Source organism: Chionomys nivalis, chromosome 1, assembly GCF_950005125.1.
Source record: "Chionomys nivalis chromosome 1, mChiNiv1.1, whole genome shotgun sequence".
Taxonomy (NCBI): Eukaryota; Metazoa; Chordata; class Mammalia; order Rodentia; family Cricetidae; genus Chionomys; species Chionomys nivalis.
In genome coordinates, this window is record NC_080086.1 from 25,988,493 (window position 1) to 26,001,269 (window position 12,777).

At 51.9% G+C, this 12,777-nt stretch overlaps 1 protein-coding gene across 1 annotated transcript in view; it reads left to right on the forward strand.

The window, feature by feature from the left end:
• The window catches only part of Plekhg6 (pleckstrin homology and RhoGEF domain containing G6), a 15,893-nt gene continuing 3,116 nt past the window's right edge, over positions 1 to 12,777 (forward strand). Inside the window, exons 1-12 of the mRNA XM_057786309.1 lie at positions 1 to 138; positions 1,373 to 1,522; positions 2,765 to 2,929; positions 3,307 to 3,402; positions 3,628 to 3,678; positions 3,975 to 4,124; positions 5,332 to 5,442; positions 5,595 to 5,744; positions 5,939 to 6,076; positions 6,355 to 6,474; positions 7,799 to 7,931; positions 8,017 to 8,132. Coding sequence (XP_057642292.1) covers positions 1 to 138; positions 1,373 to 1,522; positions 2,765 to 2,929; positions 3,307 to 3,402; positions 3,628 to 3,678; positions 3,975 to 4,124; positions 5,332 to 5,442; positions 5,595 to 5,744; positions 5,939 to 6,076; positions 6,355 to 6,474; positions 7,799 to 7,931; positions 8,017 to 8,132 — 1,518 coding nt within the window. The remainder of the gene's footprint in view (positions 139 to 1,372; positions 1,523 to 2,764; positions 2,930 to 3,306; positions 3,403 to 3,627; positions 3,679 to 3,974; positions 4,125 to 5,331; positions 5,443 to 5,594; positions 5,745 to 5,938; positions 6,077 to 6,354; positions 6,475 to 7,798; positions 7,932 to 8,016; positions 8,133 to 12,777) is intronic.

Below are 12,777 nucleotides of genomic sequence, written 5' to 3' on the forward strand. Positions count from 1 at the left end.
ATGCAAGCCCTCGGTCCTCCAAATGAGGGCCCCCTCCAAGGTCTGGTTGCTTCCCGAATTGAGACTTATGGGGGCCGACATTCGACTTCTGCCCAGAGCCCTGCTGGGAATATCTATCCCAGAGGAGGCCCTGTATTGGTAAGTCTGCCTGTGCCCGGAAGGTGACCTGGGTGGGGCAGGAGGGAGGACACAAAGGCTTTGAAGTCTGTCCCCTTATAGTTTCACAGGCTGCTCTATTCTTGTCCCTTAACCTCCTCTGCTTTCCGGGGTTGCTGGGAGAGGAGGGCCATGCCTGGGCTGGGATCCCAGGACTTCACACCCAGCCCCAGACAACAGAGTGACAGAGGCAGGAGCGCAATGGAGCCACACCCATAGAGGAAGGGTTGGAAGGCATTTCTGAGTTACTAGTGCAGTGGGAAAGACATTTCTCAGGCTCTACTTGTGAGGAGTTGGGAGGAGTCAAAAGCTTCCTGAGTCAGGACTGAAGAAGAGCAAAGGTTCAGGGTGCCCCGTTCTCACAGGGAGGAGGGAGTGGAGAGAGTTGCCTTGGTCCCGCCCCTGGCTCCACCTGTCTGGCCCACTTCCCAGCCTAGCGGAGGTAAGGGGTGTGAAAGCCAGGGCCTAGGCTGTTTCAGCCCTCTGTGCTTCCTTAAGAGCAGGTCCACTTCTGGCTGGGGGCATTCCCTGCCTCCCTGGAGGATCCCGCCCCTGGAGATGGGGACGCTCCCAGGGAGAAGGTGGAAAGGGACACTAGGAAGTATGTGGGGTAATTCAGGCCAAGGCAGACAAGGAATGTGACCAGGCCTGCCTTGGGAGGAGACTTGTGGCTAAGGCTTCATCCAACCTCTAACACAGAAGGACAGCAACTCCCAGTGGCACAGGACACTAGCTGCAGTCCCTAGGGAGGAGGCTGCATCCTTGTGAACTCCCGTTCACGTGTGCGTGTGCGTGTGAGGGAGGCTAGCTGTCCACAAAGGAATGAAGTCAGAACACAGCCTATATCGTTCACCACTCCTGTGAGCCCTTGGCATGGAGGGTATTGTGGATGGCTGGGTGGGCTGGAGCTGGATACTCACAGCAGAGCCCAGGCATGTGTGTGCCTGTGTGTCTGCTCTGCAGGAGGCCTCAGCTTCTACCTCCGGGTTCCCTCAGGAACCAGGCAGGCCTGCCCTTGCCCAGCTGAACTTGCCCTGCCTGGCAGCAGCCACTGTGACTCAAAGCAGCAGCAGCTCACACCAAACTGGTTGGATGAGAGTAGTGAGCCAGCCCGCCTTGCAGGAGCAAGGGATCATGTCCAGAGCCAAGCTCGGGCCATCTGCCTCTCTAGTATTTCTGGTACTCCCAGAACTTCCCCTGCCTCCTCTTTCCCCAGGACCCTAGTCGCCGACGCCTCCATGTCCCTTTTGCCAAGGGCTCTGGCCAGACCCGAGGCCCATCTCCTCTGACGCTTCGGGAACCGGAGTCAGAGAAGAGGCACGGAAGCCACTTTGGACTTGGCCCACCTCACTCCCCCAAACTTAAGGTAAGGATCCTCTTTACTTCTGTCTCAAAACCCCAGCCATGATGGCCTCCAGAGACAGCCAAGACCAGAAACTCCATGAACCGAGCGCTGGCAGGGAGCCTCTGATCACAAGCACCTTCGAGAATTCCGACAGGCACAGCTCTGTGCAGAGGCCTCCAAAGAACCAGCTCTGTATGCAACCGATGTGCTGGGCCCCATGAGCCTAAACTTTGTTTACTTGTTTGCTTGTTTGGTTGTTTTTTTTAAGATAGGGCTTCACTGTGTAACAGCCTTGGCTATCCTGGAACTAGCTCTATAGACCAGGTTAGCCTCGAACTCACAGAGATCTGCCTGCTTCTGCCTCCTGAGTGCCCATTAAAGCTGTGCTCTCCACCACCACCAAGCTAGGATAAATTATTAATATTAAACTCCCAGCTTTTGGAAATTACCAGATAATGTGTGAACCGGACATAATCTATTCATGCCTACTTTCCCTGCCAGCCTTCACCCCAGGAAACCCTACTTCTTCCTCCATGCCTACTTAAGGGTAGAGTGAGGTTTAGAATTAATTATTTGTTTCCCACATTGTTCGGTACCAAAAGCAAATATAAACTTTAAGGTGTGATGCTTCATAAATATCTCCAGTTAAATCCAAGCCTTATGATGCACATTTATAGTCTCAGCACGCAGGAGGCTGAGGCAGAAGGGTTGTAGGTTCAAGGTTAGCTTGAACTGCATAGTGAGTCCCCATCTAAAAACAAACAAAAACGCATCCATTATATGTCATTGTTACCCGAGTCCATGCTTTCTTAAGTCTAGTCCTGGTCCTTACTTGAAGGTTCCTCAGTCTGGGGTGTATATCTCAGCGGTAGAGGGCTTGCCTAGTGCAGAAGGCACTGGATTTAATTTACAGCTCAACCCAAAACAGTTTTTTTTCTTTTTTCTCTTTCTTTCTTTTTCTTTTACTTTTTGAACAAAGAAAATCAAATCTTAAAGACCACTCTGAAAAACAGGACTCTTACTCTGTTCTGAGTGAGGAAACCTCTAGAAGGTGTCATTCTGGCCAGGGAGGTTCCCTTAAACCTCTCTACCCAGGGACCTTCTTGCAGACAAAAGTGTAATTTCATTTCCTGGGTAATAACGACCCTATTCATGCCATGCCAGGCACACATATATGTGCATGTGTGCACACACAGCCTTTCTGGAGCCTGGGCACCAAATGTTGGGGATGTACCAGGCTGATCACCTTCTCTGCTCTCCCAGGAAGTCACCAGGGCCCATGAGCTGGAGGTGAGACTGCACACTTTCAGCATGTTTGGGATGCCCCGTCTACCACCCGAGGACCGGAGATACTGGGAGATAGGAGATGGAGGTGACAGTGGCCTGACCATGGAAAAGTCCTGGAAGGAGCTGGTGCTTGGACACAAGGTGGGTTTGAAATGGTCTGTCTCCAGAGCACATCAGACCCTCCTCCACACATGCATACACACATGCATACATGCATCTCACATCTGCCCTGGGAAAAGCAAAGGCCTTGGGATACGGCATCTAGAGGGGAAAGCTTCTAGAGATCTTGTTGAAATCCCAGCTCTGCCCTCAACTAGTGAAGTCTTGGTTATGGTGGAGGACCTCCTCAAGCCTCACTTGCTTCATATGGAAAATGGGGGTGATGCTACTACAAACTAGAGGGTTGGTTAGGATTAGAAGGTCCTGTGGAGAGGGACCAGAAGCCCGGATCTAGCACTTAACAAATGGCACCTACTCTTATCAGCATTCCCCAAGTGAACCAGCACTGTCCCCCTCAGGAGATGAACCGGGAGCTTTGCCACCAGCAGGAGGCACTGTGGGAGCTCCTGACCACGGAGCTGATCTTCTTGAGGAAGCTCAAGATCATGACTGATGTGAGCCACCTTCAGCTTCAACCTCATCTCCTCACTACCTGGGTCCTTAGTATTATCGACCTTCTCCCAGAGCAGAAGGACTGGGATGGGGGACGGGGGCGGGGCAAGATTCCAAGCCCTGATTTCAGATCTTCTCCATCATCGGAAAGAGAAGATGGTGGGGTTGGGGAAAGCCTGGAGAAGGGAGACCAGGTGCTGAGCCCCTGTCCTCCTCCCTGCCTCTAGCTCCTGGCAGCTGGGCTGCTGAATTTACAGCGAGTGGGGCTACTGACTGACGTGAGTGGGAACGTGCAGGGTGGGGGGATAGGGGACGGGGCCACAGCGAATTCCACAGCCCCATTTTTGGGGACACCCCTGATTCCCCTACACTTCCCATTTGCATTAGACCCCCATCAGGCAGTAGACCCCTACCTTCTCTGGCACCACAGCGGTTGAGCGACCACCTAGGGTCTTCCAGGCCATTGTCAGGCTCTTCCCTTTTGCCCCAACCCTGTCACTAAAGCTGAAAGTCCTGTCCCTTCCTGACTGTGACCCAACAAAGGTCTGGTACTAAGTCCTACTCATTCCTCCAGGTGTCAGCTGAGACCCTGTTTGGAACCGTCCCCAAGCTGATTAGAGCCCACCGGAGCTTTTGGGAGGAAGTTCTGCAACCCGTCCTGGAAGAGACTCGAACCTCTGGCCAGCCTCTGGACCCTGTCAGCTTACAAAATGGTTTCCTGACAGTGAGTATGGGGATACCCAGAAAAAGCAGGATGAAGTCAGCCCAAAAGGATCTGCAGGGCACAATTCCAACTCCAAAATACAACCTCATCTCCTTCATTCCATCCCACAAGTGGGACCGGTTTCAAAGGTTCTTTGCTTTCTGGAGTCCCTTATGACATGAAACATTGGGGGTGGAGGGGTGTGCTCTCATCAGCTGTATTGCTTTCCTTTTTTCTTTTCTCTCTTCTCTTTTTTTTTTTTAAGGCAGGGTCTGGCAATGTTGCCCAGGCTAGCCTCAAATTCAAGATCTTCCTGCCTTAACTTCCCAGGTGCTATAATAACAAGTGTGCACTTCTTAGCAGCTATAAAATATTAATTATTCCTTTGAGACCCATCAGCAAATAGCTAAGTGCAAGAATGAGGCCCAAAGGGCCGGCGAGGTATCTCAGCAGTTAAGAACACTGACTGGCCTTGCAGAGGACCTGGGTTTGGTTCCCAGGACCTTCAAGGTAGCTCACAGCTCTGATTCAAGAGGACTTGACCTAACCTCTGAGAGAACCCGATATGCAAATGGCACGCACACACATACATGAAACACTCATGCACACAATATAAAATAAAAATTTTTAAATGTCTCTTAAAGAATGGCACCTATGTAAGAAGATGCCTGGGAGGGGCACTAAGGTGGGGGCAGGAGGGGTTAGTGAAATATCACAGGGGCATTGAATGTGGAGAGGTAAGAGAGGGAGAGCTGGGCCTGGGTCTGGTCTTTCTTCCACAGTGTTACAGTGTTACTGGGCCGGCAGGAAACGTTGGGATGGGATACAAAGCAGGGAGGAGGGGCGCAGTTTCCTGGGAACCTTTGGCACCTCCTTCCTTCAGAGCAGGGCCTCTGGACAACTTTTAGGTCACAGAAATAGGAGCCCCAGCGTCCTGAAAACAGTCAGGTTGAATTATTGATGGCAGGAGAGTGAGTCCAGGGGGACAGACAGAGCCAGTGCCGCGGGCAGAATGAACTCCAGGGGTAGCCAGGGCCTTCCTCTCAGGGTGTCCGTTCTTCTCGGGAACACAAAATGAGGGGCCTGTCAGGAGGCTTCCTGGGAGGTGGAGACTGGCAGGGGCTTCATTTGGGGGTTGTGTGGGGCTCTCTCCTCAGCCTGCAGCCATGCTCGACAGCCAGGGTCAATTAATGACCCGCTTCAGCCTAACCAATATCTGTTCCTCCAGTTTGGCCAGCGGTTCCAGCCGTACGTCCAGTACTGCCTGCGAGTGAAGCAGACCATGGCTTACGCTCGGGAGCAGCAAGACACGAACCCCTTGTTCCACACTTTCGTGCAGGTGGGGCGCCATGGAACATGGAGGCTGGAGGGGTTCAATGACACAGCCAGGCCAGGCTTCATCTGGGTGCAAGGCATAGGCAGTCCCTGGAGGTGCAGGCGGGAGGGTCGCAGCAGGCTCCTGAGCTCTCCCCCCTCCCCCTCTCCCCACAGTGGTGCGAGAAACACAAGCGCTCCGGAAGGCAGACGCTTGGTGACTTACTCATCAAACCCCACCAGCGCGTCACCAAGTACCCACTATTGCTGCAGGCTGTGCTCAAGAGAAGCCCCGAGCCCCGAGCCCAAGAGGCCCTGAATGCCATGGTAGGTACTCAGGTGAGGCTACCACCCTTGTGGGGGAGAAGGTGGGGGGGGGGGGTAAGAGCTCTCTCCGGAGATCACTGAGGTCTCATTCCTCACACAGTGCTGACTGACTAAGGCTATTTTAGTTGCTGTGACTGCCGCTGGGTGGGCAAGCTGGGCTCAGCTGTGCCTCCTTCTGTTTCTCCCATCCCAAGATTGCAGCTGTGGAGTCCTTCCTGCGACATATAAACGGGCAGGTCCGCCAGGGTGAAGAGCTGGAGAGCTTGGTGGCTGCAGCCCAGCGCATTGGACCCTATGAGGTGCTCGAGCCCTCCAACGAGGAGGTGGAGAAGGTGAGGAAAGGGTCTCCAGGTTCCAGGAAAGTAGATGAAGGAGAAGCCTGGCTAGGAGAGGACAGAGGCCAACACATTCTGTACCTGAGTGCTATCACTGAGTGCCTGTCCCAAGGGTAAATGAGGAGAGAAAAGAGGGGACACTGGGGTGTTTGCTGTGGCTCCAGGTACAGAAAGAATGGGCTGGTGGCAGCACAAGAAGCCACCCTAGGTTGGGATGGGGAGGCACACCTGCATGGTGTCCTGATCCCCTTCCTGTTTCCTCTGTGGTCCCTTAGAACCTGCGACCGTTTTCCACCCTGGATCTCATGACTCCTATACTAGGGGTCGCCCCTGAGCACACCAGGCAGCTACTGTTGGAAGGACCCGTGCGCGTGAAGGAAGGGCGAGAAGGGAAGGTGAGAGTCACGTGAAGGAGGGGGGGAGCACGGAAGGACGCGGGATTAGAGGCGAAAAGCCGGAAGAGGGGGCTTGTGGGTAAGAGCAATTGCGCTGCTGTAGACACGAGGACCTGGAGATGGAGAGGTGCCTGAGCAGTTGAGGGCACTTGCTGCTCTTGCAGAGACCCACGCTCAGTTCCTAGCACCTATGTGGCAGCTCACACCTGTCTATAACTCCAGCTCGAGGACCGGACACCTCTTCTGGGCTCCCAGGCACTGCATACATGTAGTATACGGACACATACGCAAAGGCAAAATTCCATACACATCAAATAGAAAAATAAAGACTTTTCAAAGAAAAGTCAAGGAGCTGTAGGTTACCATACGGGCTCCAAACCTAAAACCATGAGAACCTAAGTTTGAATCCTTAACACTCACATAAGAAACTGAGCCTATGTCTGCAGAAGCAACTTGGCTGTTAAGGGTGCTTGATGGTCTTTTTTTTTTTTTTTTCATTCTTTCTTTTTCCAAGACAGGGTTTCTCTGTGTAGCCCTGGCTGCTCAGGAACTCACTGTGTAGACCAGACTGGCCTTGAACTCATAGAGATCCACCTGCCTCTGCCTCTCCAGTGCTGGGATTAAAGGTGTGCACTACCACTGCCCGACTGCACTTGCTGATGATCTTGCAGAGAACTCAAGCTCAGTTCTCAGCACCCATTGTCAAATGGCTTACTACTGCCCATAACTCCAGCTCGGGGCGATGATCCAACACCTCTGGCCTCCACGGGCACTTTTATTCACATGCACATACCTACACTAAAATAAAATAAATGGAAAGAAAGAAAGAAAGCTGGGCATGGCTGCTTGCATCCGTAGCCCCAGGGTTGTTGGGTAGGACACGCAGATCCTATGAGTTCCATGACCAGTCAACTGCATCTCAAAGCAATAAAATAGAAAGTGCTAGAGCAAGACACCCAGCGTCCTGCTCTCTTCTGCACATGGGCACACTGGTATAAACACCCACACGGTCACATACATATGACACACACACAACACACACAAGGCAGCAATGGGAGATAGTATGGTAGGCTGGGCATAGGGATGTGGTTCTGATTCTGCCTGCACACCAGTTGTTTATATGACCTTGAGGCAGCCCTCTTCCCTGCCTACAAATCAAGAGACGGACCAAGGCAATGCCCTCCCAGCTGTAGCACCCCATAGCTTTGCCCTCGTGCTTCTGTTCACAGGCATCAGCCAGTGAGCCAGGATCCCAAACCAGCCCCTCCCCCCTCCCCAGATCCCCAGATCCCAGGTAGACTGACCCTGCCTCTTTCTCCTGCAGTTGGATGTGTACCTATTCCTCTTTTCTGACGTGCTCCTGGTCACCAAGCCACAACGCAGGGCAGACAGAGCCAAGGTCATCCGGCCCCCTCTCATGCTGGAGAAACTGGTGTGCCGACCACTGCGAGATCCCCGTATGTCTCTTCTACCAGAGGAGGGAGGGTCGGAATTGGGGTGGGATGAGGCCCAGTCCTTACAGCAGGGCTTTTGTCCATGCAGACAGCTTCCTGCTGATCCACCTCACTGAATTCCAGTGTGTCTCCAGTGCCCTTACTGTGCACTGTCCCAGCTCGACTGATCGTGTGCGGTGGCTGGAGAAGACCCTGCAGGCTCAGGTAGGTGGCTGCCTTGGAGAAGGGTGAACATGTGCCCCTGGAGCTCAGAGGGGTGAAGGAGGGCAGAGAGGCTGGGCTAAGAGCAGGTGCAGACTTGATCAGACTTGGGTACCTTCCAGAGAAGGACAGAATCCAAGAAAGCCCACAGCCAGCTACTGAGCTCACTATTGGGGTACACCCTAGTGGTCTGATTACAATGAAATAGTGAATTTCTAAACTTCATCTTCTTTCTGTTCAGGCAACCAGGGGGGCTCTTTCTGGGGACAGGCACTAGGGCTAGGTGCCAGGGAAAAGAATGAACCCAGCATTCCTGCCCTCCGGAAATCTGCACTGCAGCTCATTAGAGTAATCAGAGTACAAATAGCCAAGTAAACACGCAGAAGACAGCAACAGAGAAAGGGGCCAAGCCTTCTGCCCCACCTGTCTGCTGGAAAAGCCATGGTGCCGAGGGAGATTAGGGGGTGAAGCCATGATTCCAGACCGACAATGGAGCACTGGGGGAGACACAGGAGTATGTCAGGGGAGACACAGGAGTAAGTTAGGGGAGACACAGGAGTATGTCAGGGGAGACACAGAAGTATGTCAGAGGAGCAAAGGAAGGAGGGGGTGCCAAATACAAAGATTCAGAAGTAGGAAACAGTTACATGTGTCAAGAGAACCAGAGCTGGGAAGGCATCAAGGTGGTCCACCTCTCACTTTAAAGGCAGGGATCAGGGCTGTCTCAAGGTTATACAAACTCTAGAGTTCAGCTGAGACCATGCAGGACCATGTCATGTCCTCTTAGGCTGTCTGCCACACTTTCTCCCATAGCCACCCTGTATGTGTGTCTGTCTGTCTGTCTGTTTGTCTGTCTGTGTGTCTGCCTGCATGTCTGTCTGTCTGTGTCTCATGTATTGTATTATGTGTGTGGTGCATGCACATGACTGTGTGGGTGGGTGCACCCGTATGTGCCTACGCAGGAAAGAACAGGATGTTTGTTTGACAATGCCAGGACATGGTGTATAAATGTGAGCACAGGAAGTCATGCCATAGGCCCGTGCTGAGAACTTGAACTTTGTCCCATAGACGATATGGAGCCAGTGGAGGTTTTAAACAGGGTAGTGATGAAGGCAGATCTATGTGATAGAAGCAGGAGTTTAAAAGAGAGAGATTAGTAAAGCTGCAATAGTTACTACAAATTCAGTGGCTTAAAACACCTGAAACCGGGCTAGGGTGTAGCTCGGTGGGAGAGTGTGTGTGTGCTTAGCTTGAATAAGACCCTGGAGTTTATTGAGCCACAGTTCCACACAAAACAAACAATCCAGAAACAGAATTCCTCATCCTTTGGAGGCCACAAGTTCAAAGTCAAGGCGTTGACAGAACTAAGCTTCCTGCCAGGTTCTAGGGCAGAGCCTGTGACTCTTCCCAGCCACTGATGGCTTCAGTAACCCTTGACTTGGAGCAGCACCCCAACTCCCCATCTCTGACTTTCCCCTCTGTCTACTGATGTCCAAATGTCCCTCCCTTTCTCATGAAGACAGCAGACATACACTGTAGAATCCAGCGGAAGTGCAGAACGCACCGCCTGAGATCATCACCTTAGGTCCTTTCACATCTTCAGAGACCCTACCCCGACTAAGGGCACATCTATGGCCGCTGAGGGTTAGGTTTCTGACCTCGCTTCCTCCAGGCTGCCAGTCAACCCACTGTGGGAGCAGAATGGCAAAGAGAGACAGAGATTTGAGAGGCTCCGTATTTTTGTCTTATTGGTTGGCAGAGCTCTTTCCTACTCGGCAAAGTACCTGACCTCTGAGCTCCATCCTCAGCCGCAGGGAGTAACATGTACATTTGTTTGTGTGGCGGGTGGGCACATGTATGTGCACGTATGTGTATAGTTTTATTGCATCACCACATCTGAGACCGCTCTTTTATCACCCGGTCCTCTAAAATTTCTCCCTTCCTTTGGTTCCCACGCTCACCACAACCCTTCTCCCACATTCTCCCTCTGGAACATCTGGGAGCCAGTGAAACTTACTGGTGTTCATGTACCGATAGTCTCTGCGGGGTGACCAAAGGAGCGTCACTTCTACCCTGTGACCAAACTTACAGCAAGGCTCCCAGCAACTCAAAGCCTGAAATACTGCAATCATCCAGAACACCTTCCTATGGACTACTATCAGTCTTCACACACACACGCACCCCACAAACACATATACCACAAACACACACACATACACACGTATCATGCACATACATACACACTCCACACACATACACAAACACACATATACCACAAACACACACATCACACATATACACACATACCACAAACACATATCACACACACACACCACAAACACACACATATGCCACAAAAACACACACTGCACACATATATTGCACATACACATACACACACATATACCACAAACACACACATACACACATACCACAAACACACACATACACACATACCACAAACTCACACATATTATAAACACACACACCACAAACACACACACTACAAACACACACATACGCACATATAACACGCATACATACACACCCCACAAACACACACATACACAAACACACTTATACCACAAACACATACATATCACAAACACACTCCCACCACAAATACACACACATACATACACCAAAAAACACACACTACAAACACACATATATCACACATACACACACATATACCACAAACACACACATACACAAACACACACCACAAATACACACACATACACACATATCACACACATACATACACATACATACACAAACACATATACCACACACACATCACACACACACCACAAACACACACACTACACACATATATCATGCATATACATACATATATACCACAAACACACACCCCACAGACACACACATTTCACATACACACATACACTCGGGTGACAGAGTATCTCTTGGTCCCTCCACTGCCCAGGGCCCAGGTTTTTCTTCTCTCCTGCAGAAACATTAGCGATGTGTGGTCCTTGAGGGTTTTCAGAGGTGGCTCACGCTTTAACAGAAAATGAGCTTGTGGGTGGGGGTGGGGAGAGGAAAAGGAACTGATGAGGGGAACAGAAAGAACCCTCAGGGGTAGAGGCCAAGAAATGAAAGGGGCCAATTGAAGACTAAGCAGGGAGACTTGTGGAGAGTCCAGAGCCCACCCTGTGTTCTTGGCAAATTACTCCCCGTTTCAGCCTAGCCTTCATCATCTGCGGTTCAGTGAGAGCCAGCAAGCCAGTGGCTTGACGTGAGACCCCGCACTTCATGGTGCTCTGCACATGTGTGTCATTGTTCTGCTGCTTACAAGAAAGGGCTGAGCAGCTGGCTGAGCACTCCTATAATCCCAGCACCCAGAGCGCTGAGACAGGAGGATCACGAGCTCAGAACTAACCTGGGCTATTCATCAAGTTCTGAATCTGAGCTGCATAGAAAGACTTAATTTCACAAAACTAAAAAGAGAAAGGCAGAGGAGGAAGGAAGGTGAAGAGAGGAGAGAGGCGTGGCGGGAGGTGCGGAGCTGGAAGAAGGCACCCGTGTGATGGCTGAGAGAGGCAAGAGGCGCTGGGAGAGTGTGTGATTGCAGAACTACAGAGAGATGAGGCATTCTGTCTCGTGGATTCTCCACGGGAATCTTGCTTGGGAGCCCCCCTCTTTCTCCAGCTTCGTGGGCCCCACACTCTATCTAGCTTTCTCTCTTGTACTGCTCTTCTCAGCCCGCTGCTGAGGCTTTGAGGATTCCCTACTCCTGCTCTTCCTGGGGGAGGGACAGGGGCGGGCCTAGAGGGGATGCTGGCTCTGAGTGTTTCTTAAAGACTCCCCTTTTCTTCCCATTCTTTCCCTCCACACTATAGCCCTGTCCTGGACATCCCATCCCATCCCATCCCAAACTCAAACTTGGGGCCTGTGGAACAAGGGGCATCTCCCCATCACAAGTCAGCTGTGCGGCCCCATTGCCATTCCTTTGTTTATACCTTTCCCACTTCAGGCTGAGCTGAGAGATGAAGCCTGGGGAAGAGGGGCATGGGAACTGGCCTGGTGTGTGAGCTTCCTGCCCTTGGGTCTCTCCTCTGTTCTGGTTCAGTGGCTGGGAAGCCAGGAGAAGGAGAGTTAGAACTGCCCACTTGATATGTTTTCCTATGCCTGCTCATCCCTCCTCCAACATGTCTCGTCCTGACCCGGCCCTTCCCATGCTCCTACAGAAGCTTTGGAGAAGCCTAGGGGCTCCAGCGCTGCTGGCTCACATTCCCCTGGCTGACAAGAAAGGACAAATAGGGAGCCACCAGGCTAGCCTAGCGTCAGTCAGAACAGAACCTTGTATAGGGTTGGGGGGGGGCACTTGAGGTCCCTACTCCATGCCAGATGCAGCCCCTCGGCAGTCGCTGTGGTGGGGATACCTGGGGGGGGGGATAGAAGACTCCAGCTACAACCCTTCCTTCCTTCTCCCCTCCCCTTCCTTCTTTCCTTCCTGCTTGCTTTCTTTCTTGTTTGCTTGCTTTCTGAGATGAGGTCTCACTGTATAGTTCTGGCTGGCCTGGAACTCTCTATGTAGACTAGGCTGGCCCCAAACTCAGAGATCCATCTGCCTCGTGTGACTCCACCATGATCCAAATGCTGGAATCAGTCCCAGCCTATG